A 25,257-nucleotide genomic window follows, 5' to 3' on the forward strand; every position below is an offset into this window, starting at 1 on the left:
CTGTGATCCAGTTTGATACAGTCAGGTACCTACCAGTAATACTGTATCTAACATGGAAGCTTCTTTAATCTGAAATGTGCACTAAACTATTTACTCTTGACTAGTGCGGGACACTGCTGTCTTACCTTAATGATGTGTTAACTATTATTCTTCTAGGCTCAGCTGGCGGCTAGTCAAGATACTATCATCACAAACTCTCCAGGCATCATTTCATGCTCTGTTGCACCCAGAGCGTTGACGCTTCCATCTCATCACCGTCTTGGCGTCAGTGACATGGAATCATCCCGTTGACTTGATCATGATGAGCATTGTTCCTTGAGTGCTTATATTTTTCAAGAGACTTTGTGGTCAATTTCCTTCAATTGTCACATCTTATCGCGACAAAAGCGAGAAAGCGACGACGCAATGTTTCGAATACAGCTCCTGCTACAGGCCTCCCTACTCTTCCACCAAGCAGCTGTCGGATCGCCATCCTTAACGTCCAAAGAAAAATCATCTCTTTTCTCCAATTCGGATAAGTACCCCCTCCCCAACCAGGGCAATATCGTTACCCACGACCCCAACATCGTCGAATACAACGACACTTTCTACCTCTTCATGGGAGGCGTCCACATCCCCATCAGCAAGGCCTCGAGTCTCGACGGGCCCTGGACAAGGGTCGGAACAGTCCTAGATGGACCCAGCATCATCGAGAAACAGAACCGGACTCGACCCTGGGCGCCGACGACGGTCCAGCACAACGGCTCATTTTACTGCTACTACACGATCAGCACCCACGGCAGCCGCAACAGCTCCATCGGAGTCGCGACGACCGATTCCCTCGACAGCGGGAAATGGACCGATCACGGAGCGGTGATCAATACAGAGTCCGGGAAATTGTCGCACATCTACCCCTACAACGAGTCGAACGCAATCGATGCGTCGTTTATCGTGGACAATGCGACGGGGAAGCCATACTTGAACTACGGCAGTTACTGGCACGGGATTTTCCAGGTCCCCCTGGCTGGGGATCTGCTCTCGGTTGAGGATGCGGAGCACCCGCGCGCGATCAATCTTGAGTATGAGCCGGCGGATAAGTTCAAGCCGATAGAGGGGTCCTGGATGAGTTTTCGGGAGCCGTATTATTATCTCTGGGCCAGTCATGGGAAGTGCTGCCACTTTGGGGACGGTCAGAATGCCAAGGATTTCCCGGCGAAGGGAAAAGAGTTGGTTGCTCCCCTGCGATTTTTGTGTCAGGCTGGCTGATTTGAATAGGTATGAGATTCGTGTGGGGAGGTCGACCAGTGTGAATGGGCCTTTCCAAGATAAAGATGGCAAGAAACTCACTGATGGCGGTGGGACTGTTGTGTACGCCTCGAACCATGGTGTTGTTTATGCCCCTGGGGGAATTGGTGTGTTGCCTGCGAATGAGAAGCACCCTGACATTCTGTATTATCACTACCGTGAGTCAATTCCTTCACTTTGTGTGTCTGCGCTGACTTGACAGTGAATACATCGACGGGCTTCCAAGATGACGTGAGTTGAGATCAGGACTAAGTAATGAAAGTACTGACATGCTAAAGGACGCACACTTGGGCTGGAGTTACCTCGAGTTCGAGAATGGATGGCCAGTGGCAAAGTATGTGCATTACCCTTCAGGAGAAGACCCAAACTTACCCTTGCAGAGCCGTAGAGAATAGCGGAATGACCAGTCGTCCAAACTATATTCTCAGTATATCCGCTTTGATTGGTACGTGTTCTGTCAATCACGCAGACTCTGAGCTGACAGATACAGTGGCGTATGTTCTGATGTGACGATCTACCCATACTGGCTTCCTGCATATAGACGAATGGTCCAACTGTACAATGCTCCAAGATTATAGATACCCTTGTCGCTACTTAATGATGACATACATTGCTCACACCTCACACCTTACATCTCATAGATCACATCATCAGCTCAAGGATCCCAACCACCGTCGACATTCAGAACCAAGCCGGTCGTATAGGACGAGGCATCACTCAGCAGAAACAGCACGGACTGCGCGACTTCATCTGCCGTCCCAATGCGCGGGATGATCGTGGGCATAGCATTCAGCGTGCCCTGAATATCACGAGCCTTGTCAAGCAACGGCGTCTGGATAACCCCACTGCAGACAATTAGCAACATCCCAGAAGACAATTAGACAGTCAACTTACGGAGCAACCGCATTGACCCTGATAGCGGGGCCAACCTCCTTCGCCACACTCTTCGTCAACCCCACAATCCCATGCTTGGTCGTCGAATACGCCGCATGCATTGCAAACCCTCGCAGCCCCTGGATACTCGCCGCATTGACGATACTGCCCTCGCCGGCGGTCGCCGCAATACTCCTTACCTCCGCCCGCAGACAGTACATCATCCCCGTGAGATTCACCCTGAGCAGAAAATCCCACTCCTCATCATCCTGCTCCACAAGCTTCCCAACCCCATGCTTCCGCCCAATCGTCCCTGCCATGTTCGCCGCGCCGTCCAGCTGCCCGAACTTCTGCACCGTGGCGTCGATCCACGCATCCACAGAAGCGGCGGACCCCACGTCCACGACCGTCGTGAGGACCGTCTCGCTGTCGGAGCCGAGTGTCGCGAATGCGCTGGCCAGAGCATTGGGATTGATATCTGCGAGGGAGAGGCGCGCGCCGCGGGCGTGCAGTTGCTGCGCGATGGCTAGGCCGATCCCAGCGACGCCTGTTACGGCGTAGACTTTGTTTTTGACGGAGTCCATGGCGATCTTTGTATACTTGGTTATAGAGGGTGTGTGGTGTGTAGAAGTGAGGCTACGTGGTTGTTCGTTGTCTTGAGAGGGGTAATCGGAGTATGTTCGGGACGAGATGAGGGGATGGATTTAGCATTTAGCCATTTATCCGGTGGATTGCACCAGAGGTATAGATAGTGCATGATTGGCGGTTGTGTTAATTGAAGGATCCTATGAGTAAGGGAATAGACTAGAATCTTTGGTAGTGGTGATGACTGTATGTCTGTATTCGTGGCACTCCGCATAAGTCGAATCACCTTACCTCGTCCTGCTGAATTTTATCGGATCTAAACGGGAATAATGTCATTCAAGCTTGTGAATTTGCATAAGAATTGAACTGAATTGACGGCCGTCAACAACGAATGGCATCACCCCCCTTAACATAGAACTCTACTTTCTGGCCTCCCCTCCCAGACAGATCAGCGCGACAAGACCTCACAACCCCATCCTCATCCCATTTAAAATCCACCATCCCACCCCCTCTCAACCTTACCCCAGTTACACTCCCGCCACCCCACGCCGCCGGAATCGCCGGACCCAGCAACACAGCCTGCACCCGCCCATCATCCCCCACTCCATCCAAATCCCTTACAAGCATCGCCATCACCGCCCCCAAAACCCCAAAATTGGCATCGATCTGAAACGGCGGGTTACCGGAGTACATGTCCAACCCATTCGCCGCGAAATTATTCTGGATAGCGAGGGTGAGCTCGCTGTATGCGTTGGCTGGCTCGTTGAGAAGAGCCCAGCAGGCGCTGCGCCAGAGCTTTCCCCAGCCGGTATTCGAGTCTTCGATGCCGGAGCCGCGGGAGGTGAGCGTTGTAGCTACCGCGTTGGTGATTGTCGTGTTGTGTCCGTGGACGGACGAGATGGCGTAGCCCGGGTACCAGCCGTAGAGGTTGGACAGGTGTCGGTGGGTGTCGTTTGGGGTGTCGAGGTCGAGTTTCCACTCTTGGATCTGGCCCCAGGACCCGATGTGGATGCCGGTGTCAAGCGACGAAAATTTGGAGGCGATGGCGGAGTGAAAAGTGGCGTCGGTGTCGCCTGAGGCTGTCCAGCCGCGGAGGACGTGGTCGAAGAGTTCCCAGATGAGTTGTTGGAAGTGGGTGCAGCCGAAGGTCTGTCTACTTAGCTTGCTTTGGGGGTTTGATGGAAGGGGAGGGGAGGGCATACCGTTGGACCATGTTCTGGCGAGTTGCACGGATTGACGACCCAGGTTCCGTCGTTAAAGTGCTCGTCCTGGACGAGCTGCGAGAGCCAGAACTGGGCTGCCCCCTTGAGGATTGGGTAGCCGACTGTTTGGTACCATTTGATATCCCGGGTATAGTCGAAATGATCCCAGACATGCTGGGACATCCACGCGTTGACGGCCGGGTAGTTGGCCCATTGTGCCGAGTCTTTCATCCTAATGCATGTCAGTAAGTACGATGACCAGGGATGCAGGACCTACGCGGTATGCCCGAAAATATTCATCTCGTCGTGCGTCACCCACCCGTCGGCGTTATACAACAACCTCGCTGTCTCTGCACCGCGCGGCAGCCAGGTCTCAAGCATATAAGTCCAGAGCGGCTCTGTCTGCCCGCCGAGTCCAGTCTGCTCGACACCCCAGTGGTTCATCTGCAGGTTGATGTTGGCATGGTAATCGGCGCTCCATGCCGGAGAGTACTGTTCCGTCCAGAGCCCTTGTAGGTTCGGCGGAAGGCTCCCTGGTCGCGAGGACGAGAGGAACAGATACCGACCATAGTCGAAGAGCAGGTTTTCGACATACGGGTCGCCCGGCTGGGTGTAGGCCGCGATGAGATCGGTTGTTGGCTTGCTGGCGGAGTTGTACGGGTCTGGGAGAGTGAGGGTGAATCCATCAAAGATGCTCTGAAAGTCCTTGATATGCGCCGACTTTAGCCGCGAATAAGGCTTCCCGGCTGCATTGGACGATGTCTTTAGCACGTCATCATAGGGGTCCTTTCCTCTGAAAGAGAAATTGGCTGCCGCATTGCCCTTGGAAGCATCGTAATCCGTTCCAGCCGCAACCACAATGACAATCTCCCTCTGACCTCCTGGCACACGGACTGCAGATTGCGCACATAGATCACTTTTCAGCCCGGGAACTACTACCGTCGCCCTAGCATTATACCGCATCCCAATGCCCGGAAACGTCCGCCCATACAGACTGATACTATTCCCCGAGCAGGTGACATTCGGCTCCGGCGCCGCCAGCAGATTCTCCAGATTGATCGCCACAGCCGGGAGACTTGTATTCGACGCAAGCCGGTAAACGCATACGCCGTCAGGATACGAGCAGAATGCCTCCCTGTCGTCAACATCAACATCATCATTTCTGCCTTCTCAACCCATGCTGGCCACCCTACCTCTCAACACACCTCTCCCCCACACAGAACCGATCCGCATACACTCCCGTCCGCAAATTCAGACTCCGCCTGTAATCAGCCACAGAGCCCAAATCCCCATCCCCCAGCTCAACCGTCAGATTCGCCAGAACCTGGAACGACCCGTAATGCGGAAACTCGCCCAGCAGCGCAGAGACATTCCCCGTGCCGTTCTGGAAGATCCACTCTCTGATACCTGGGAGGGCGTCTGCCTTGGAGATGTTGGGATTACCTCCAGCATAGTCCTTTCCAGTGTTAGCATTGATTTGTTTGTAGTAGAGGATTGATATCTACTGGACTCTCGAACGGACCACCCTGCCACAAGGAATCGATGTTCAAATTGATGATTTCCTTCCCGGGTAGTCCGAGAGGCATTGCTATCGGCGTTAGAACTGGGCCTCAATTGAGGTGAAGAGGAATAGGCGTACATACCTCCCACCCGACCATTCCCTAATGAAAACGCAGTAGTTATGAGATCCGCATAGCTACCGGGGGAATCGGACCAGAGGGATCTGGACGTCACCCCGGGAAGGAGAAGGAGAGCTGAAGCTAAAGCGAGGTACATGGTTACTTATGCATTTTCTATCGGAATAGAGGAAGAGGACGTATAAATACTATAGACATTGATCGACATACTAGTTGGAGTAGAAGTGAGGGGTATGATTGATTAAGTTGATTGGGGGATAATTTGCAGTAGCATGGAGTAGATGTATTTAGCCGGAATTCCTCTCGAGTCTGCTTTCTGTGCATTTGTATTATTTCAATTGATCATGTTGTGATGGTTTGCTATTGATCTCGAGTCATGTTGTATACAGTGGCATTGTTGACGGGCATAGCCTGTAACGGTCGATTGTGGTAGCGGGCAAGCAGCAGATTCTGCATCATATAACTCCCTTGATTAGGCTGAGGCTTGACATAATTGCCTTAGACATATTCTTACGGTAAATCTAAACAGCATATGAAGGAGCCATTGACATCTATCCACAGGTCGCAGGCACAGCGCAGCATACTGAAAAGCTGGATGGAATCAAAGATAGGAAGAGCTGGAGGTTAGCAGAGCAGACGGAATCTTATAGCATATTCACCAGAGAATTAATTCACGATGTTAGTAGAGAATGTGACGCTGGATGTGGTATAGAAATGACGGTCAATCAGCAGCTGACTGCCTAAATGCCTTCTCAGTTGAAGGATTGTATGTGATTGCAAAACTTGATTGCTTTCTAGATACACAAACATTCTAGAACAGAAAAGACAGCATATACATAATTCCTCAGGTACCCTATCCAGCAGTGTACCAACAGCGTCACAGTTTTCCTTGCCCCGCCCATTATCGTCAATTGCCTCAACTTTCCACTGTCGACCGGAGTTGCTGAAGCTCAGCCCCTAAAAGGGAAGCCGGAAGGAGTTGCGCTGGGAGTAGGAGTCGAGCTGGGTGTGGGTGTGATGCTTGGGAAGCCCGGGAACCCGCCAGTAGGGGTGCCTGACGGCCCAGGAGGGAAGGACGGAGGGCCAGTCGGCTTTGGCCATCCGGGAAAGCCACTGGTCGGCTGTGGCCACGGCCATGGCCAGCTACCGGATGGCTTGTGGTGACGGTGATGAGCTTCCTCGCGCTTTTCGAAGTCTCCGCTACCACCCAGTCCGGGGAAGCCGGAGGAACCGGATCCAGTGGGCAAGCCGGACGGAATAGGGAATGGAAAGCCAGTTGGAAAGCCGGAAGGTAGACCCGAAGGAATAGGGAATGGAAAACCGGTAGGGATGCCCGAAGGAATAGAGAATGGGAGGCTACCAGAGCCACCAAAGCCACCAGATGGGAAAGGGAAGGGCAGGTCGGCTTCCCTGGCAACAGGTGCGGGCAAGGCGAGGGCACAGCCCAAAAAGCCCAATGTTGCTGCGATGGAGAGCTTCATTTCGATGTATGAAGTGGTGGACTGCGAAGATAAAAATGAAAGTAGAGATTGTCTTCAAATGAGTGTCAAGCTTGCGTTAGACGAAGCGAGCTTGGAGTCGAAGAAATCGAGGAAGACAATGCCTCTTTTTATAGATGGCAACTTCCAGCACAGATCAATAAAGGAATTGATCAACACAACGGATGAAAAAGGCAATCCATCCGTCCGAGTCAGGACAAGAAACAGGCTGGTCAGGGACTCAGGGCTTCGGATGTAGGGTCCATGCCCGTTTAGAGGCAGATTGACGGTCTCACCGTGCTGCTCTAGTGGAGCCGCCATTGATGGAAACACCAAGAACAAAGGTCCGCGACAAAGCCGGACGGGACGGCAATGTGCTGGCCTAGGTATCATCTCCATACGGCATCATCACTCGGTAGATAGGTACCATTAGCCATGAATGGGCGGTTCGATGATACAAATTTGAAACGTGGGCTGTTGCAGATGGCGGATATGGCTGAGACCCTGGTGAGTCGATGGGTTGCGAGAGAGTCAAGACTCGAGGCTCAAGATCATCCTTGGCCTCAAAATTAAGAACAATCCATCTGTATATCTGACGAATCCTCCGCGAACCATTGATAATCCCACCGGCACAATTTCACCCAAGACAACATGATGACCTTGTAAGTCACTGTCCTGGTATGTGATGCCTCATCCCTAGGTACTATTAAGTATGCCCATTCGTCAGATGTGACGAAGATCGTTTGATATCCATGGAATCAAGGCCCACAGGGGATACACCCAATATATCGCTTCTAAGCGACTCCTCCTGATCGGCAGGACGTCTGCAGTCATGGACGGCAATAACTTCATTCTTGCAGGTCAGTCAGTCAGTCGAGCTAGCCTCGTCAGGAGCCAGGGCCTCTTCGGAACGTGTCCGTAGCGGTGACCGGTCCGTCTTCGCGGCACTGGTGTGACAGGTCGAAGATGGCAAGGGATCGCCAGTTGGCGACAAATGAAAAATTACAGTCTTGCCCGCGCAAAAGAAATTCAGGTGCGAAAGATGCAGTAGTGCAGCATGATAGTGACAACTGGTGGCGATTAAGATGCCGTGCCCTGTTCCAGAGTGCCCTTTTTCACCTCAGATTAATGGAAAGGCGCTGATCACAAACGCCGGATATGGCATCTGGTCCGAACGATGAGACAAATCTGGGCGCTGCGTTCCAGACTCGAGGCCGTCAATAATTTGAGAGGTAGATCGCCCAGAAGACACAGACACTGGTTCCAGGTTAAACAGTGCCGGTTATGATGGAATCCGTTGGACTGCATTCTGTGGATGGGTTTGTGGTTACTTTGCTGCTCAAATTGAGGACAACGGAAGAATTGACCCGTTCAGGCCAGCAATTATTGATGCCTGAGGCAGTATCCCTCGAGTCCTGCAGCCCTGCTGAGTATGCTGAACTGAATCACATCTATTGAGCGTGTTGTGCTGGATAATTTGAGCACCTACGGTTACTGATATTGCTTTTCTATTCTAGTCATCATATTAATGCACAGTCTTATGGCTAAGATGTCTGAACTAGGGTTGACCTCGCACTGCAAGTGGTTAAAACTGATGAAGCCACCCATCGTCCAAGAGCTGCCGTGCTGACGGCCTATCGCGAGGATCAAGCTTCATTGCTCTTAGTACAAATTCCTTATCTTCCTTGCAAATCTCTTGACTAGTGGTGAGATGAAATGGTCGCAGTGTCTCACGAGGGCTGTTCTGCATGACCCAAACGAGGACTGCCAGTCGTTGCTGGTCCGCAATCTCTTCGTACGATTCTGGGAATGGCCCGAAGCATCTATGATGCTTCATGAGAATCTTGACATCGTACTCATCATGGTCTGCAGGAACATCCGGCTTGAAGATGTGGAATCCATCCCCGTAGAGAAGGCTGATCAGCTATATCGTAGATAGGCGTTAATATCCGGTCTAGGCTCTGCGACTGAGGATTAACTTGCCATTGCACCAAAAGACCAAATGTCTGTTGCAGTACCCCATTGCATTTGAAGGTGTGCTTCCGGGCTTCTGAAGATAGGTGTGCCGATGGGGTCACCGTGTTGTGCGTGAAGAGAGCCCATGTGCACTGTGCTTCCAAAATCTGCTAATTGGACATCTGTGAAACGGACATTGCTGTGACCATAGTTCACTAGCACGTTACTGGGCTTGATATCTACATCCGTCCCTATTAATAACGGCTGTATTGCAGAAAACTTGGGATAGGTTGAGCATACCAGTGTGTACAAAACCATCATCATGCAGAACTGAAAGTGCTTCTAACACCTTTTTTGCAACATACTTTACCTCTGGACGAGTAAGTCGCTGCTTGCTCGAGGCGCGAAGAGCATCATCGTCCAGGTATCTGAGTATGAGCGTAGGAGGAGTAGTTGAATCTTCGATTTCTTCGACCAGTGGGCGAATACAGGGAGTCCGGTTCTGAAAACGAAGTAAAATATCTCGTTCGTTCTGTAATCGAAAGTGTCTAACGCTCTTCGCCACAACTTTCTCCTGATGTTCGTTTCTGTAATTGTTATGAGATTAGTATTACTCTAACAGCAGGTGGAGATAAAGGGCGCACATAGCAAGCCAGACACAGTCCTGCAGTTGTTTTGTGACAGTATAAAGCCCTCTTCGGCCTTTCAAAACCTGGCCCAGAAATATTGTAGCGGCCATATGAGGATATCTAGAAAACCAATGCAGCAGGTGGGGCAGACAGATGTCTTTGACTCGGTAAGGAGGGTTAATATAGGAGACGGAGATGCAACTGGTACCTAGGGATAGGTGATTGGCTGAGATCAGTGCTGTGTTTGGTCAGGTACAATCATAAAAGGGATGCAGCCTGATGGAATACGATGAGTAATATTTGTCATCTAATAATTTACATGTTCTAATAATTTACATGTGTACTTAGCCCATTATTTTACGCCCTGAGGGACAATACCATATGGTATATGATGTTTCGTAATGCATATCCCGTCTAAAGATGGTGACCTACACGCAGACCTCTTCTATCCCCGTAGCACACTATGTTCGTTTTTGATATTGGGACAGAGCAATGAGCAAACCCTGGTGCTAGTATTTTTAGGCGCACCGCGAAGCCCATGAAATAGTCTTAGTGTGGAGAAATGCAGCTTTTGTCGGGATATCCACGAAGCCAATATATTATCCACTTCCCATTCTTGCTCGTCACTCGCATTGCAAACTCCACCCGTAGTACTTTTGGCGGAATTTTCCGAGTCAGGCAGGCAGCGTAGTAGTGCAGCTTCAAGGAAGAAACTGTATACGTTCATCAAGCGGTGAAGACAGGATATGAGAACGAATGGTGGCGGAGGAATTCTCATGCAATGCGTTGTAGAGGCCGTTCGAACCCGTTCTGAAGGCCGTCCTTCTTGTCCCTTCATCTTTCCGTTCCTCGTTTGCGGGGCTCGACGGTGTGATACTATGGGCAGGGTCGTCTTTATTGAGCCAAACAGATTGTCGTCGTTGGTCCTTCGTCGATAGTTGTTCTGGCTATGAATGGAATCCCACGATATGAGTTGTGCTACCCATGCCGACAGATTCTTGTTGAGACCATGGTGATGATGCGGGTACGCTGGGCGAGAGACCGGCATATGGACAAGGTTCGACGATCGCTTCGATACCGTCACTCTGTTGAGCAGCTTGGTGTGGCTCGCTAGCCTTCTGAGGACCCTCTTCACCAGCGAGAATTTATCGGATAGATAGAGACGATGTTCGGTGCATCCGGTCGTCTCAAAAAGTTTCCCAGGCCATGTTCCAAGCTATGTATGCTGGGTGATAAGCTCCATCGCTGCAGTTGCAGTGCACGGCTTAACCGTACAGTTGAAGTGAATTTATGAAAGCAACTTTTCTAGTCGCTCTCGAAGCATTTCAAAAGTTGCTCTGTTGTCTTCCCATCTGCGCATGGCGTCTTCAAATTCCTCGTGAGAGACCCAGCCATCTTTACCCATGACTTGCGTTCGCAGAGTGTCAAGCTCTGTATACGCGTCCGCCCATGCAGTCGCCTGCTGACGGCTTTCTTCAATTTCTTCTTGCGAAAATGAAATCGGGCATGGTATCTCCAAACCTCTCCGCTTCGCTATTTGGTCCCATTTCTCATACGTCTGGATAAGAAGTTCTTTGAGCGGGATCGGTCCATCGAGGGAAGACCGTCCGACAATATGGAAAATGAAGGTTGTAGGGTCATCATCATTTCTCATGACATCCATGGCCTTGACGAGAAGCGGGTTGAATTTCCTTGAAGCCAATTCGTAGAATTTCTTCAATCTAATCCTGGCAAGTTTGTCTCTAGCCAACTCTTTTCCCGTTTCTGAGAGGGTATCGAAATCTTTTGGCAATTCAGGTTGAACAGCGCCCCATGGATACTGGTCATCGCAATCAAATACCGAAGGAAACCTTGCCTGCATGAATAGTGGAGCGGAATACACTGCCTGCCAATCGATTATGCTTGATATTTTTGTGGGATCCGCGTCGTCAACAAATATATTGTCTGAATGAAGGTCATGGTGCAGCAGTACAGGACTACAAAGCTGTCCCGGTGGTAATATGTGTGGGAGCAGAGTTAGAAACTGTTCAATAAGCCGAACATGTTTGTCACGGGCTGATGGTGTCCTAGCCGAAAGAGATGCGATGTCTCTATAATTACTCGAGCCTAGACTTCGGATCAAGGCAATCTCACGGTTCGCAACAGCTGAAAGGTATTGTTGTGCAGTCTCCCCTGAACAAAGCCATTAGTCCGTTATACAAGAGAATATGAAACTGATAACAATATCAGATGAACCTACAAGGGCCCCGGTCAATATCTAGTCCACGCTTCTCATCTTCCCAAAAAGACCGCTCAGTTGTTGGGCCGATGACGAACTTCCCAATAGGCTCATCATTCGAGCTAGGACCAATGGCGCTCCTGCCATACGGATATGTATTCTTGTAGTATAGGCTGCCATGGTTCGTAAACTGTGCGCTCGCCAACTTCCTCTCAATCTCTACTAGGCTTTTAACCAGACCGAAGCGCTGAGCTTCAGACATGGCATCCCAAACCCGGCTCAACTGGCGTCCTCTCACCCGCTCCATGAGAATGTATTCGCTACCCACCGGGTTGGGTTGCAATTCCGGAGAGCTCCAGGCCAGGACTCTAGGAACGGGGATATCAAGGACGTTGCGAAGCTACAAATGCCATTGGTACCAGAATTAGCAATTGAAGGACTATTATAAGAACTGATCTCACATACAAAATCAAGCGTGGCGACTTCACTAGCCACGCAATATTGAGGATGGCCAGCATTCGGATTTGGGATCCTTGCCAACGCTTCCTCGCCGTTCTCCATTTTCAGAGAAAACACCTTGTTGTACATCCCCTCCGGTAGCTTGGTCATCTGGACGCATCGAGTACCAAGTACTTGACCAGCAGCTTGCTGAAGAGCTGGAACGTTGAATTTGACGAACCGTCTTCCCAATTGGAGCTGCTCATTGTATAACCAACGGCCGGACGTGTAGCAAAAGAAGGGGTTGTTTGCTTCTGTCTGTGCGAGATTTGTAGAGCCAGCCTGAGCTTGGATAAAAGCCATAGCTGAGCTAAAACGTCCGCTGAGAAGCTTATAAGCTTTGCGTCGCCCTTGCATTGCGATGTTTTCGAAAGTGCGAAGAGAGTGGTAAAGAGTTGGAGGCTTAGGTACCTAGATATAATTAGGTCTGATCACATGATAATGTGGAGGTACTTGTATACTTCGGCGGCTATAGTCGTATTAGTAATCGGATTCTGGCCAATTAGGGTGCGATCGTCTTCACCCACCTGCGCTACCGGGCATTAGTGAATCAACTCGCAGCTTCCCTCGAATAGTTGGCAGCCTTTTGGATATGATTGTGAGGCCCTCCTCTGGTGCACTGGGAAACCCTCAGGTGTATTGGAATTCTGCACTATGGGATGCCCTATCTCCTCGTATAGGCGCCGTGGATTGAGCGAGACTCACAGTATGATTGGCTTGGTTCATACAGCTGCAGGGATAACGCGGCAAGTGCAACACAGCTCCTGGATGGTTGGATCAGAACGCAAGAAACCATGCATTCTCTGATACTCCTGTGGTATTGCTTCTTTTAGAATACCGCTCATCGAATCCAGCGCGAAGCAAAATATATCCCTACTTAAACAGACAAGGCTGCCTTGTCAAATCATGACCACGAGCTACAAGCCTACAACTCTGAACATCCTGGATTTGACAACTCTCGAACTGGTTAGTTACATATCTTATATCTTTCCCGACAAGACGATGCTGATCAAAGCAGACAATTGCCTTCAAGTCGACAAAGATGGGTGCTATTGTGGATGCCCTGCGCGCCCTTCGCAAGAGAACTCTTGAAGTATCGTCTACGAAGCAAAAGCTTCTACGACCCGCTGTTGGGGATAACTCGGCCGCTGGACGCCGAATCATACCGGCCCAGAAGCATGACAGCTTGATTGGGGTACGCATTGACAGGGGAGTGCAAGTCGACAAGCGCGTTAAGATATACGTCCAACCTAATAAGAATGCCGACAACCGCACGGTCAGAGACTTGGCCAACAAAGATAGCCACCAGAACCTTGCCGAAGCTTGGGTGGACATTGAGGACCCCGTGGATGACTCGACCGTGAATAAGGTTTTCGATGCTTTGGAAGCAAGTGCGAAGGAGAAGGGCCATTGAGTCGATAGCGTGCTGAAGTCTTCTTGACATCTTCTGGCATGACGCATATCGATAACTTCTGGTTGGTATGGGATTTACATATTGGTAACCCTACCGGAGTTTGTACAAGAGACGAGATAGCACTTAGTTTCTATGACGAAGTCAATCTCTCCTCCACAGTATGCATGCTTGTTGCTTTTGTTACATACTATACTATCTTCTCAATTTATATGACGGGCTACCTTAACGACGGCCGGGTTCACCGTAGGTAGTATTTGATAATCCGCTAAGCGCTAACTAGCTATGTATCGTCATATTATATATAGTTAGGCACTTAGTAGGTACCTTACCCACTTTTATCCACTGAGTTGGGATACTACCTACCTATCAACAGTTGCAGCCTCGACTAGCTGACCAGAATTCCGCGCGTAGGCGCTTTCCCCACACCCTATTTAAGGAATCTTCTGATCTAAAAAGTGCTGATCTTGGTAGCGGACTATTGACAGGAGCTATGTGCAGTAGCTGCAAGCGCCCACCATCTGGACATTGTTATATACAGGCCATGGTTTGAATGTGTGATATAACTCATATATAAGGCATACACTGGGTCGCAGTGGGTTCCGTCGGGAACAAATTCGAGATCTTCGCTCGTGGCCGAAGCCGGGACCTGGCATTCTTGATTTTGGTCATGAAGATGAAGACGACTCTGGGCATCTATGCAGCTTGTGTCACCGAAAGTACTCTTCCAATGTTAATTTGATCATACTGGACGTCACAGCATGCGAAAGAAAGGGTAACAACTTCGGTGACGGTACCTAGCTTATAGACGACAAATATGGAAACCCTGTGCTCCTGATCTGTCTTCACCGGGAAGACATTCTAAAAGGCGCGTGCGTCAGCTCAGGGCCTGTTCACATCTCTGTTCTGATTTACATAACTGGTGACACAACTGAGATTGTAGCAAGTCACGAGAGAGAAGTTGTTTAAGCCTATGCAGAGTATGCTCTGAGTGAGATCATTCTTGGTCTCTCAAGATAAAGAGCTTGATGGCTTCCCTAACTCTAATTATCAGGTTATATAAGAATGAAAGCAACTACTATCCTCCATGTGCTACGCCCTAATAAGCATAAAAATTGATCGCCTCCGAGTCCATAGCGCGAATGCGCCTGTTCGCCCGCATGAGAATCCACCGCAGCAACCAAGCAGTCGCTATGACTCCCGCCGAGAACCCAATGCTGCAGTACATGGCCTTGGAGAAGCGCGGCGCATCCGAATCCGGCCACAGGTACGGCGTGTACACGCTCGCCAGATTCCCCATGGTGTTCGTGATGGCGATTGCCACGGCCTTCTTCTCGTCTGTTTGGCCCAGCGTCGCTGCGGTCCAGGCAAGGTTGATATTGTTGACGCCGTATGTGGCCCCCACGAACAAGATCATGGCGAAGTAGCGGGCTCCGATGTTGAGGGTGCTGCAGGCTACGGCAAACCCAATAATGGCTAGCAGCTTGGAGAGGGTGATGTGCCAGGTGCGTTCGTTGAAGTGGCCCGAGGACCAGGAGACGATTACGGAGGCGAACGTGGCCACCAGGTACGGCGGGCAGGTGAGGACGAGGGTGATGGTGGAGTTGAACCCGAGGGTTTGGACGACCGTTGGCATAAAGTTCTTGAAGCCGTTGGCGGAGAGATGGAGATTGCACTGCAGGGCAAAGATCCAGGTGCGGTAGTCGGCGCATGCTTCGCGGAGACCCTTCCATGTGCTCGTGCGGCTCTCTTTCTGCGTGGTGTCGCGGGCGATCCGGTCGTATGCCATCTGGCGCTCCTCTGGGCTCAGCCACCGGGTCTGCAGCGGCGAGTTGGGAAGCAGGAAGAACGCGGCAATGGCCACGGCGAACGTGGCGACGCCTTGGATGAGAAACAGCCATCTCCAGCCGGACAGGCCGTGGACGCCGTCTAGTCCGGCAAAGACGCCCGCGGCGATGAGTCCGGAGAATGAGCTTGCCAGCATGTTGCCTGTGTAAAGGACGGCCATGCGCGTGGTGGCTTCTTTGCGGTTATAGAACAGACTGATCATGAAGAGCGCCCCCGGGTAGAAGGGGGCCTCGACGATCCCAAGCAGGAGCCGGCAAACGAGCATGCTGTGGTAGTCTTTGACAAGGCAGGTGAGTGTAGAGATAATAGCCCACCCCATCATGAACCCGGCCATGTACCAGGACGGCCGGACGCGGTTGAGGAGCATGTTGGACGGGACCTGGCCTAGGAGGTAACTGGACTCGTCAACATTCGTCTCTTTCTTGAGAGAGATATGCCCACCCGACGAAGAGAATGCTGACGCAGGTATTGTACTGCGTTCCGTGCAAATGCAGGTCTTTGGACAGGCTGTTGAGCTTCCCATTGACCATGGCGTTTCGGTCGAGGAAATTGAGAAAGTACATCAGCCAGAGAATAGGCTACCTCTGTCAGCAAGCTCAGGCAGTATACTGTATGCGTAGACCAACCATCATGTACAGGTCAATCTTTTTCACGAGAGCAATCTCTCTGGGGTCTGTTTTGGCGGCGGAGCCAAACTTGTCATACTGAGGAGTCGGCTTCAGCACCACATCGCAGTGGTCGATGTGCTCGACCTGCCCTTCGTTTTTGGTGCTCATGGTGGGTAGTCTGTAATTGCTGGCAATATCTGGCGATATGCTCCATAAAGAAGTGAGCACGGCATCCACTGATTGCTTTTATATCTCCTTCAAGCAGGTCTTGGCTCCCCGCTGATCTGGGGTATGCATATCCCCACGGGGTATCCAGGGGAGGCACATGGCCCATAACATGCATATCCGGGCCAAGAGAGGAAGGATGCAATGCGGGGATGCCAAGGAGTCATACGAGCGCTGTCAAGCATGTACACGTTGATATCAAAGTGCTTCATTGCTTATCCGAAGTTGGATATCCGTGTGCAGCCATATCCGTCGGAAAAGATATACAGCAACCTCGCATCTCTGAGGAACAGAAGCTATTCAGAGAATTTATTACTACCTATTGTTATGATATTTGAGTGGAGCAATCCTGCCAATATATCCGAGTAAGCTAAAGGTGTATGGGCTGTCCAATAATCGCAGAGTCAGTTACTGTGGATGTATGTTTAATGGCAAGACCTGTGAAACATCAACTGAATGTATCTGCCTTAGTGGATATACACATCTATTGAGGTATTCTATTACGGTCACTTTGCCTGCGTCTTCTGCTGTCTAGCCCACTCCAACGCACTCTGTCTGGCCGATTCCTCGCCCACCTCCCCAAAGATATCGACTCCTAGTCTAGCCGGGAAATTCATCCGCTGGTGGCGGTCCAAGGCCTGGATTCTCTCAAAGGCATGTTCGGGTAAGACGAACACTATCTTGTCAGCAGTGCACTTTCATCCTAGGTCAGTTGACACTTACCCTCGAGGTTACTTCTGATCCGCTCTGGAGTAACCGACTTGGGCACGACGGATGTCCCGCGCTGAATGGCCCAGCTGATCAACACTTGCGCGGGTGTTTTGCCTAGCTCTTTGGCGATTTGGATGACGGTTGGGTCATCGACAGCCCTGGATGGTTAGCAGTGACTATATATAAGTATAGGATACTCACCGAGGAATATTGTAAATATTATTCCCTAAGGGCGAGTAGGCGGTTATCACGATTCCCTACTCCGTCAGTAATGGTATACTTCATGCTTGCAAGATGCAGACATACCTGTTGCTTGGACCACTCGAGCAACTCCCTCTGTTGAAGATACGGGTGTGCCTCGATCTGGTTAACGGCGGGGTGGATGCGAGCCCTGCAAGGCAATCAGCCTTCATCTCGACAAAAGAAGACGGAAAACATACGTAGTCATGAGCTCCTCAATCCTCTGCCGAGTAAAATTGCTTACTCCAATGGAGCGCACTTTGCCCTTCTCCACGAGCTTCTCCATCGCAGCCCAGGTATCCTTGATCGGAACGTCAATGACATCGACCAGCCCGGTTTCTGCATCCACAGGCTGAATCGTCGTCGTCGAGTGTCGAAATGCAACGGGCCAATGGATCAAATAGAGATTTAGATAGTCAACCTGCAGATCGCGGAGTGTTTGATCGAGCGCCTCCTCCACGTGCTCGGGTTCGTGGTGTGTGTTCCATAATTTGCTGGTGATCTATGCAATGCGGTCAGCGTAGTAAAGCTAATTGTGATTGAGGCGCGTACGAAGATCTCTTCGCGCGGAACACCAGACAATCTAATTCCCTCTCCGACCTCCTTCTCATTGCCGTAGACTGCAGCAGCGTCAATGTGGCGGTATCCGGCTTTTAAAGCTGCGCAGACGGCCTCTTTGACCTCGTTGGGCTTGGACTGCCATGTTCCCAGGCCGATGGCTGGGATGCTGTGGCCTGTTTTTAGGGGGTAGGAATTAGGGAGAGCCATTTTACTTTTCCACGACTCATAATACGGTGGCTTTTAGATGGTTGTGAGGGGTTATATAGTGACCAATATCCGATGGAGATGGTGCTTTTCCGACTGATATCCGAAGCCCTCGATTTCCGGCGGGATCTTATGAACCAACAGTAGGAGATTAACATACATGTTGCTGCACCATTATTTTGACTAGCTAGAGGATTATTTTGAGCGCATTAACAATTCTGCCATTCCAATATAGACCCAAGTCTACTTCTTCAACTGACAGTACTATGCAAGAATCAGCCATGTTCTTCACACACTGATCACATAATACTCACCGAGTCATCTGGAATGGATGGGTGTGGTACACACTCCAGTCCTTCGCAGCAGCTTCCGAGCGAACTGCCGAATGTCTCGCAGGTGTCCCCTAAAGTAAGGCAAATGTCAAACTGAGGACTGGGTGTAGCCAGAGCCATAGCAGTGAGAGAGGCAAGAAGGTAAATGAACTTCATTTGCTGTGCGTTGTTAGCATTTCCCTGAAAGTGAAACATGGAGACATGGAGACTTACTCCAGAGTATGCTAGCGAAGGTGAGTGCTGATCAGGTTACCTCGAGGGGATTCAGTCCTTTATACTCCTCAGCCAAAACAATGGAATGACGGATGAAAGGCATTCCAGATAAAGACCATTCCCCATGCTAGCAGGTCTAGTATTGGATCAGCAGTGTAACACAACATGCCATTACCTCAATGCAGTATGCTACTACGTTATCAGCGCCTTGATTGCGCCTAGAGAATGGGGTAGAGACAAGTTTGTTGCTAGAAGCAGCAGTGGTGACTGGTGACACAACATGCTCGAAAGCCTGGCGATCATATTCTGCAACCGTACGGTCTATACAGCCACCTTTTTGTCCTTGCATTGCTGATTCAACTCGTGTATACTTCCCTGCAGTCTTTTGCCTGACCTCCCTCCATGCCTGAGTGATCGGTGAGGCATTTTCTCATCCCCATGCACACCTGATGCTGTACTTATGTCATCTTACATCTATTGCTTTCAAGCTCCTAGCTAGGTGTCATGACTATTTCCTCATACTCTTGATCCTGCTAATACATAACTAGCTGCTGTTTTTACCAGTCGGACAGCTGAATGTACGGTACTGCGTTGGCGTTCAGCCAATATACGTCGTTCGTTCTAGAGCTAAGAGATAACGATAATAGTAACAAAAACAGCTTCAGACGATACCTCCCTCTGTGCCCTATCCACTCTAAGTTAGAGGTAGCGAACCGGTTGTATATCGATCCTAGATCGGAAGCTTTTTGTAGGTGAAGGGTTGAACTAGGCCACAACTGTGTACAACTAGCTTAGAGAAGAGAAGTTCTCCGCGCGTGTTCTCATGTCAAATGCCGAGGTCTCTGATTACTGATACGACATTTATAGTTCGATGTTCACCTCTGAAGTAGAGCCCTTTGTATGCGGAGGGGTTTCTCCGGGATCGACTCGGCATGACCTCGGAAGGACCTCGGGAAAGCTACGGGGTGCGCGATTCATGAATCATGATATGCAGTATGCCATCGGCGATACCACAACTTACAAGCCCGCGAAGGCGGGGGTCCTCCCACTGTCCCCGACTCCCCTGATGGACGATTGTGCGGGGCGAAGGCGTGAGTTTCTCCGAAGAAACCCAAGCGGTGGGCTCAGATGCCTGGTATAGCGACTATTTGCCGGCAGAATAGTAAACATTTGCACTATGCCATCCAATTTCTTGAAGCATTGACCTTCTCCAGATGTGTCAATCCCCGTGGGGACTGGGAAGTCTGAACGTCCGGTCCCTGAAGACTCGAAGCAGCTGGCCACATATAAATATGGCCCTGTTGTGCCGGCATCCCCGTGAATCCTCAATCTCATCCATCTCAAAATGGTTTATTTCACCAAGACCCTGGCGGTGGCTCTCGTAGCGAGCGTCGCAAATGCCTTCAACTATGACCAGCCCTACCGGGGCCAATACCACTTCTCGCCCCAGGAACATTGGATGAACGATCCCAATGGTCTCTTGTATCACAATGGGGTCTACCATCTGTTCTTCCAGTACAACCCTGGCGGTATCCAGTGGGGGAACATGTCCTGGGGCCATGCCACCAGCAAGGACCTCACCCACTGGGAGCAGCAACCCATCGCCCTCCTCGCCCGGGGATATGGCGGCAACGTCACCGAGATGTACTTTAGTGGAAGTGCGGTCGTTGATGTGAACAACACCAGTGGCTTCGGCAAGGACGGCAAGCCCCCTATGGTCGCCATGTATACTTCCTACGTACGCCCACCCCACTAGCAAATAAATACCTGGATTGAAAATGACTGACACAGTTCTTTTCTCAGTACCCTGTTGCGCAGACCCTGCCGAGTGGGAAGACTATTCAGGAGAACCAGCAGGCCCAGTCTATCGCCTACAGTCTTGACGATGGGATGACCTGGACCACGTACGATGCCGCCAATCCGGTCATCTACAACCCTCCCGCCCCATACCAGGACCAGTACCAGAACTTCCGTGATCCGTTCGTGTTCTGGCACGCCGAGTCCCAAAAGTGGGTCGTCGTCACCACTCTGGCCGCACTACACAAGCTTGCGATTTACACGTCCGACAACCTCAAGGACTGGACGCTGGCGAGTGAATTCGGTCCTTACAACGCACAGGGCGGCGTCTGGGAATGCCCTGGTCTGTTCAAGCTGCCCCTGGATGGCGGCAAGGCCACGAAATGGGTCATCACGCTCGGACTCAACCCTGGCGGTCCCCCCGGCACCGTCGGCTCCGGAACCCAGTACTTCGTGGGTGAGTTTGACGGCACCACCTTCACTCCCGACGCCGATTCTGTGTACCCTGGAAACGCGACCGCCAACTGGATGGACTGGGGCCCAGACTTTTATGCCGCGGCGGGCTACAATGGCCTGCCGATGGACGCCCACGTCCATATCGGGTGGATGAACAACTGGCAGTATGGCGTGAACATTCCCACCAGCCCCTGGCGCAGCGCCATGTCTATTCCTCGGCACCTGGCTCTCGAGACCATCGGGGCCAAGGCGACTCTGGTTCAGCGGCCCCAGGAAGCCTGGTCTTCTATCATGAGCAAGCAAGCGGCCTATTCGCACACGTACAACTCTGTCCCGGAAGGCTCCGTCAATGTGGGCACCACGGGAGAGACGATCAAGATTGACCTGAGTTTCTCTGCTGCTTCGACGGCGTCGGAGTTTGCCATCGCGATTCGGGCCTCCGCAGACTCCACCCAGCAGACCCTGGTCGGCTACGACTTCGTCAACAGGCAGGTCTTCATCGATCGCACCAGATCCGGAGATGTCTCGTTTGACAAGACTTTTGCCAGCGTCTACCGCGGACCCCTCGCGCCTGGCGTCAATGGCAAGGTGAACCTGAGCATCTTTGTTGATCGCTCCAGTGTGGAAGTTTTCGGCGGCCAGGGCGAGACCACCCTGACAGCTCAGATTTTTCCCAGCAGCGAAGCGGTTCACGCCCTGCTGGTGTCGACGGGGGGAGCTACCAAGGGCGTCAAGCTCGACATGTACAATGTTGCCTCCACTTGGCTATAGCGTACCGTCCAAAACTGTGTCCAAAGAAACCATGATACACTTTCGAAGATCAGAAGGATGAGAAGAAGCCGCATTTTAAGTTACGGGTGGAAGGGGAGCGTTTCTGGGTGTTGATCTCACAGGTCGCCATATTCTAGTTGTATCATTGCTATATATGTACCTGTATCTACATTTGCTTGAGGAACAGCACAGATGGAGATGGAGCGTATCAAGGTCGATTTCATGTGCAAGAGCTTAATGAGGTGTGATTATACTTGGAAATGAAGTAGATATAGATGAACCTGATCTTTCAGGCATAACATACACTATACACTATACCTCTCAATGTACTGATCACTATGACACCACAGACTTGAATCACTTGTCACGACATCAAGACAATCCTCAGAACAATCTTCATAGTCATCCCACACTATCCTACGATGATCTTCACAACAATCCAACCCAGAACCCCAAACAATGGAACGCAGCAAGCTCCTCAGCGACCTCAAAAAGCGCCACGAGCACTCCCAGACCCAAAAAACCCGCGCCAAGCTCAAAGAAAAGGCCGCCGCGGACGCCAGCGCCGTCCCCAACGACTCCAAAATCTACAAAGACTGGATAGCCAAGTACCACAAAGAGCAGAGCAAAGGCTTTGCAATCCTCCAGCGCATCAACGCCCTGCAGACCCTCGGCAGGGAAGACAGGCAAGATAGCAAGAGCGCCGATCCCCCGCCGTACAGCAGCAGCACGCTCGACGAGATGGTCTCCGCGCTGAAGCGCCTCTACCGCGAGCACCTGGAGACGCTGCAGAGTACGCTGGCGGCGCATCCGACGGGCGGCCGGGCGGGGGATTACCACGAGTTTGAGTTCCTGCGGACCACGCATAACGAGAAGGGGCAGACGCTGGCGTGGGAGGAGCACCGGTATACGTGTGCGATGCATGGGGGGTGCTGTGGCCGGCTGTGTGGGTGCTGTAGTGTGCCTCTGTGGGAACTGTTTATTCCGTTGGCTAATGGGAAGAGGATGAAGGGGGGTGTGTACGGGCATTGCACGGCGGAGTGTCTGTGCTGCAATCTGTTTTATGGATGCTATAAGCCTGATTCCCGGTTGCCGGAGATTGATCCTGCGTTGCTCAAGGCTGTTTCTGGATGATTTACTGTACCCAATAGTTGCTTTGTTATTAGATGCTAGAAGGCAATTGCTCTTGCTATAGGTGAAACGAGCTAGCTACACACGTTCAGCAACGCCACCGTAGGATCATGGTCGCTTGCCTGGTCGTCGTACGAAACCCAGGTGTTGACGTGCAGATGGTGCATCTCCGCTCCGTCCGCCAGCGCCGGGCTCACAAACATGTGGTCCAGCTGCTGGCAGTTCATGTCGTACAGATACGTGTACCGCTCCGTGGTTGCAATGCCAGCGACCTCGTCGAGATCCTCCAGCCCGGATTCAGCCAGGAAGGTCTCCAACGGCTGCGCAAAGGTGAATTCGTTAAAGTCGCCCGAGCTGATGATCTTGGCGCTGCAGTCTTCGGCCAGGATGGACGAAGTAAATGCCTTTTGTCATTAGTAGCGTTCAACCTAGAAAATGAGGCAACGTACAGCAACGAGCTTGGCCTGCGACTCGCGCTTGGCGACCCCCCCGTTCACCGGCGGCCGGGCATTGCCCTCGATTGATGTTCCGCCGCCCTTACTGGTGAAGTGCACATTCACCGTGAAGAACTTGTTCTTGCCGTCGAGCGTTTCCCAGGCTGCGGCCAGCGGCTTGCGGCTGTTGGCCCAGACGGCATTGGACGGGTCGATCAGGCCAGGGTTGTACTTGAGTTCGGGGCCGGCGAGGACCTCGTTGGCGTCGGTGTTGGAGCCGGGGTTGGCGTTGCGCAGGCGGATTACGGAGGCATCGTACAGGTAGGCGACGCGGATGTTCCCGCCTGGCTCGCCGCCGTCCTCCTTGTTGCCCGGGTCAATATCGACGAAGGAGTAGGTGATGCCGCCTTGGGCCGCAATGGACTGCACCAGGGTTGAGAGTGTCTTGTTGGCGGATACCACTGCCATAGCCTTAGCCATCGTCAGGGAGAAAGAGAGGAAAGCATACCGCCGTCATCAGTCGGCCCGTCATCATCCTGGACTTCCTGCAAAAAGACCAGCGTCGGACTCTTCAGGTACTGCGCAATGTGCTGGGCGACCTTGGGCAGCGTCGTCGAGTTGGGAGCGAGGTTGTTGACATTGTACGAGCCAACCGTCACAGCGCAGCAGGTTCCAGCCGACTCCAGGTCCGTAGCAGCAGCGGCCGTCGTGTTCGACCCGGTGACAGTCAATGCAGTCAGTGGAAGCAGCGCATAGTACCCGTACGCCGGGGCAATAACGCCCGTGATATCCCCAATCGAATCCCCCAGCTTGGTATCGGTAGGATTCTTACTGCCATCCAGCGGCGACCCAACGATGACAGCCTCGGGGTTCAAATCTACGCTCGTCAGCACCTCGCCAGCTTCAAGCCTTCGCCCTGGAACCGAAGAATAATTCTAAGAGAAGGGAAGCATACCCTTATCGCGCATGGTCAACCCACCCCTCTCATTCTCCCCACTCACCTCCCAATCCCCAAGCACCCACGTATCCCCATACGCGTTCGGCTTCGCAATCGCCCGCACATTCGACACCCGCACCAACTCCCCGCTCAGACTCTCCCAAAAGTCCATCCCGTACTGCCCCGGCTGCAGCACCGGGTTGGCCGTGCTGATCTGGCTCGCGTTGTTCGGCACAGCAAGCACATCCCCGCCGTCCAGCGAGGAGAACTGCTCCGTAGGCGGGGCCCGGCCGCCCCTGCCCACCACCACCGGCACGACGGCATTGCCGCTCGAGACGACGCTGATGGCAGACGGCGAGGTGAGTTCCGTGAGATACACGTACGAGGACGACGAGCGGAACTCGGATACCTTGCCTGTGAGGGTGATGATGTCGCCGACGGAGACTTTGGAGACGGCCGTGCTGCCGTACACGTAGATGGATTCCGAGGTGGCGTCGTCGTCGTCTGGGGTTGTTGACCGTAAATAGAAGCCTGTGGAGCCTTTGGCTGTTACCAGGCCTTGGATGTTGGAGACCGTTTTGCCTGCGTAGGGCGAGAGGTATTGGTTTCCGTTGATTTGGCTGATGGTGAGGGCTGAGGTCGAGGCGACGAGCGCCGAGACGCAGACGAAGAGGGAGGCTGCTTTTATCTTCATTTTACCGACTTTGCCAGAGGGAGTATTGCTCTTTCTGAGAAAGGATTGCAGAGACTTGAGACTGGCGCATGTTTTATACTCGGATCGTGAGGGGTCGTTTATCTCGGCGGACTCCGGAGCAATTGTCTTGGATACAGATTAAACTATGGTCAGGACTCAGGAGAGAGAGAGGTAAACCGTAAATTAACAGGGCAATCTACATATTGATCCTTTGCACCAGTAACAGTCGCTGATGAAGCCCACGTTGTAGAGCCAAGACGCAGCCAAGGTGCAGCCAAGCACGCTAAATGAAGCTGCCAATGCAGCATTATCTACAGCCGTTTA

At 51.8% G+C, this 25,257-nt stretch overlaps 12 protein-coding genes across 12 annotated transcripts; 4 read left to right on the top strand and 8 right to left on the bottom strand.

Annotated features, from left to right (window-relative positions):
* Window positions 1-405: 405 nt before the first annotated feature.
* Aspvir_005400 (endo 1,5-alpha-arabinase) lies at window positions 406-1,794 on the top strand (the record flags this gene model as incomplete). Its single annotated transcript, XM_043268617.1, has 6 exons — window positions 406-1,205; window positions 1,255-1,442; window positions 1,487-1,515; window positions 1,563-1,618; window positions 1,665-1,729; window positions 1,775-1,794. The coding sequence occupies 6 exons, from the start codon at window positions 406-408 to the stop codon at window positions 1,792-1,794; spliced, it is 1,158 nt and encodes a 385-aa protein (XP_043124552.1).
* Window positions 1,795-1,939: 145 nt separating this feature from the next.
* Aspvir_005401 (SDR family NAD(P)-dependent oxidoreductase) lies at window positions 1,940-2,741 on the bottom strand (the record flags this gene model as incomplete). The annotated part of the gene is made up of 2 exons (XM_043268618.1): window positions 1,940-2,129; window positions 2,179-2,741. 2 exons carry the CDS (start codon window positions 2,739-2,741, stop codon window positions 1,940-1,942), a joined length of 753 nt encoding a protein of 250 aa, XP_043124553.1.
* Window positions 2,742-3,123: 382 nt separating this feature from the next.
* On the bottom strand, window positions 3,124-5,720 carry Aspvir_005402 (glycoside hydrolase family 95 protein; the record flags this gene model as incomplete). Its single annotated transcript, XM_043268619.1, has 6 exons — window positions 3,124-3,891; window positions 3,945-4,176; window positions 4,222-5,079; window positions 5,150-5,400; window positions 5,450-5,532; window positions 5,588-5,720. The coding sequence occupies 6 exons, from the start codon at window positions 5,718-5,720 to the stop codon at window positions 3,124-3,126; spliced, it is 2,325 nt and encodes a 774-aa protein (XP_043124554.1).
* An 811-nt stretch (window positions 5,721-6,531) lies between these two features.
* Aspvir_005403 (extracellular proline-rich protein) lies at window positions 6,532-7,062 on the bottom strand (the record flags this gene model as incomplete). The annotated part of the gene is made up of 1 exon (XM_043268620.1): window positions 6,532-7,062. One exon carries the CDS (start codon window positions 7,060-7,062, stop codon window positions 6,532-6,534), a length of 531 nt encoding a protein of 176 aa, XP_043124555.1.
* Window positions 7,063-8,644: 1,582 nt separating this feature from the next.
* Window positions 8,645-9,754, bottom strand: Aspvir_005404 (uncharacterized protein; the record flags this gene model as incomplete). Its single annotated transcript, XM_043268621.1, has 4 exons — window positions 8,645-8,975; window positions 9,059-9,266; window positions 9,316-9,602; window positions 9,660-9,754. 4 exons carry the CDS (start codon window positions 9,752-9,754, stop codon window positions 8,645-8,647), a joined length of 921 nt encoding a protein of 306 aa, XP_043124556.1.
* A 1,178-nt stretch (window positions 9,755-10,932) lies between these two features.
* On the bottom strand, window positions 10,933-12,717 carry Aspvir_005405 (aminoglycoside phosphotransferase family protein; the record flags this gene model as incomplete). The annotated part of the gene is made up of 3 exons (XM_043268622.1): window positions 10,933-11,816; window positions 11,884-12,262; window positions 12,328-12,717. 3 exons carry the CDS (start codon window positions 12,715-12,717, stop codon window positions 10,933-10,935), a joined length of 1,653 nt encoding a protein of 550 aa, XP_043124557.1.
* A 549-nt stretch (window positions 12,718-13,266) lies between these two features.
* Aspvir_005406 (uncharacterized protein) lies at window positions 13,267-13,774 on the top strand (the record flags this gene model as incomplete). Its single annotated transcript, XM_043268623.1, has 2 exons — window positions 13,267-13,326; window positions 13,379-13,774. 2 exons carry the CDS (start codon window positions 13,267-13,269, stop codon window positions 13,772-13,774), a joined length of 456 nt encoding a protein of 151 aa, XP_043124558.1.
* Window positions 13,775-14,870: 1,096 nt separating this feature from the next.
* Aspvir_005407 (putative MFS transporter) lies at window positions 14,871-16,395 on the bottom strand (the record flags this gene model as incomplete). Its single annotated transcript, XM_043268624.1, has 3 exons — window positions 14,871-16,014; window positions 16,061-16,197; window positions 16,246-16,395. The coding sequence occupies 3 exons, from the start codon at window positions 16,393-16,395 to the stop codon at window positions 14,871-14,873; spliced, it is 1,431 nt and encodes a 476-aa protein (XP_043124559.1).
* Window positions 16,396-16,958: 563 nt separating this feature from the next.
* On the bottom strand, window positions 16,959-18,171 carry Aspvir_005408 (aldo/keto reductase; the record flags this gene model as incomplete). Its single annotated transcript, XM_043268625.1, has 6 exons — window positions 16,959-17,128; window positions 17,176-17,321; window positions 17,365-17,420; window positions 17,470-17,554; window positions 17,604-17,905; window positions 17,956-18,171. 6 exons carry the CDS (start codon window positions 18,169-18,171, stop codon window positions 16,959-16,961), a joined length of 975 nt encoding a protein of 324 aa, XP_043124560.1.
* A 1,887-nt stretch (window positions 18,172-20,058) lies between these two features.
* On the top strand, window positions 20,059-21,737 carry Aspvir_005409 (glycoside hydrolase family 32 protein; the record flags this gene model as incomplete). The annotated part of the gene is made up of 2 exons (XM_043268626.1): window positions 20,059-20,451; window positions 20,517-21,737. The coding sequence occupies 2 exons, from the start codon at window positions 20,059-20,061 to the stop codon at window positions 21,735-21,737; spliced, it is 1,614 nt and encodes a 537-aa protein (XP_043124561.1).
* A 459-nt stretch (window positions 21,738-22,196) lies between these two features.
* On the top strand, window positions 22,197-22,871 carry Aspvir_005410 (uncharacterized protein; the record flags this gene model as incomplete). The annotated part of the gene is made up of 1 exon (XM_043268627.1): window positions 22,197-22,871. One exon carries the CDS (start codon window positions 22,197-22,199, stop codon window positions 22,869-22,871), a length of 675 nt encoding a protein of 224 aa, XP_043124562.1.
* A 71-nt stretch (window positions 22,872-22,942) lies between these two features.
* Window positions 22,943-24,933, bottom strand: Aspvir_005411 (endonuclease/exonuclease/phosphatase family protein; the record flags this gene model as incomplete). Its single annotated transcript, XM_043268628.1, has 4 exons — window positions 22,943-23,272; window positions 23,318-23,763; window positions 23,811-24,179; window positions 24,258-24,933. 4 exons carry the CDS (start codon window positions 24,931-24,933, stop codon window positions 22,943-22,945), a joined length of 1,821 nt encoding a protein of 606 aa, XP_043124563.1.
* Between the last annotated feature and the right edge of the window lie 324 nt (window positions 24,934-25,257).

This window comes from Aspergillus viridinutans (genome assembly GCF_018404265.1).
Source record: "Aspergillus viridinutans IFM 47045 DNA, scaffold_3, whole genome shotgun sequence".
In the NCBI taxonomy this organism is placed as follows: Eukaryota; Fungi; Ascomycota; class Eurotiomycetes; order Eurotiales; family Aspergillaceae; genus Aspergillus; species Aspergillus viridinutans.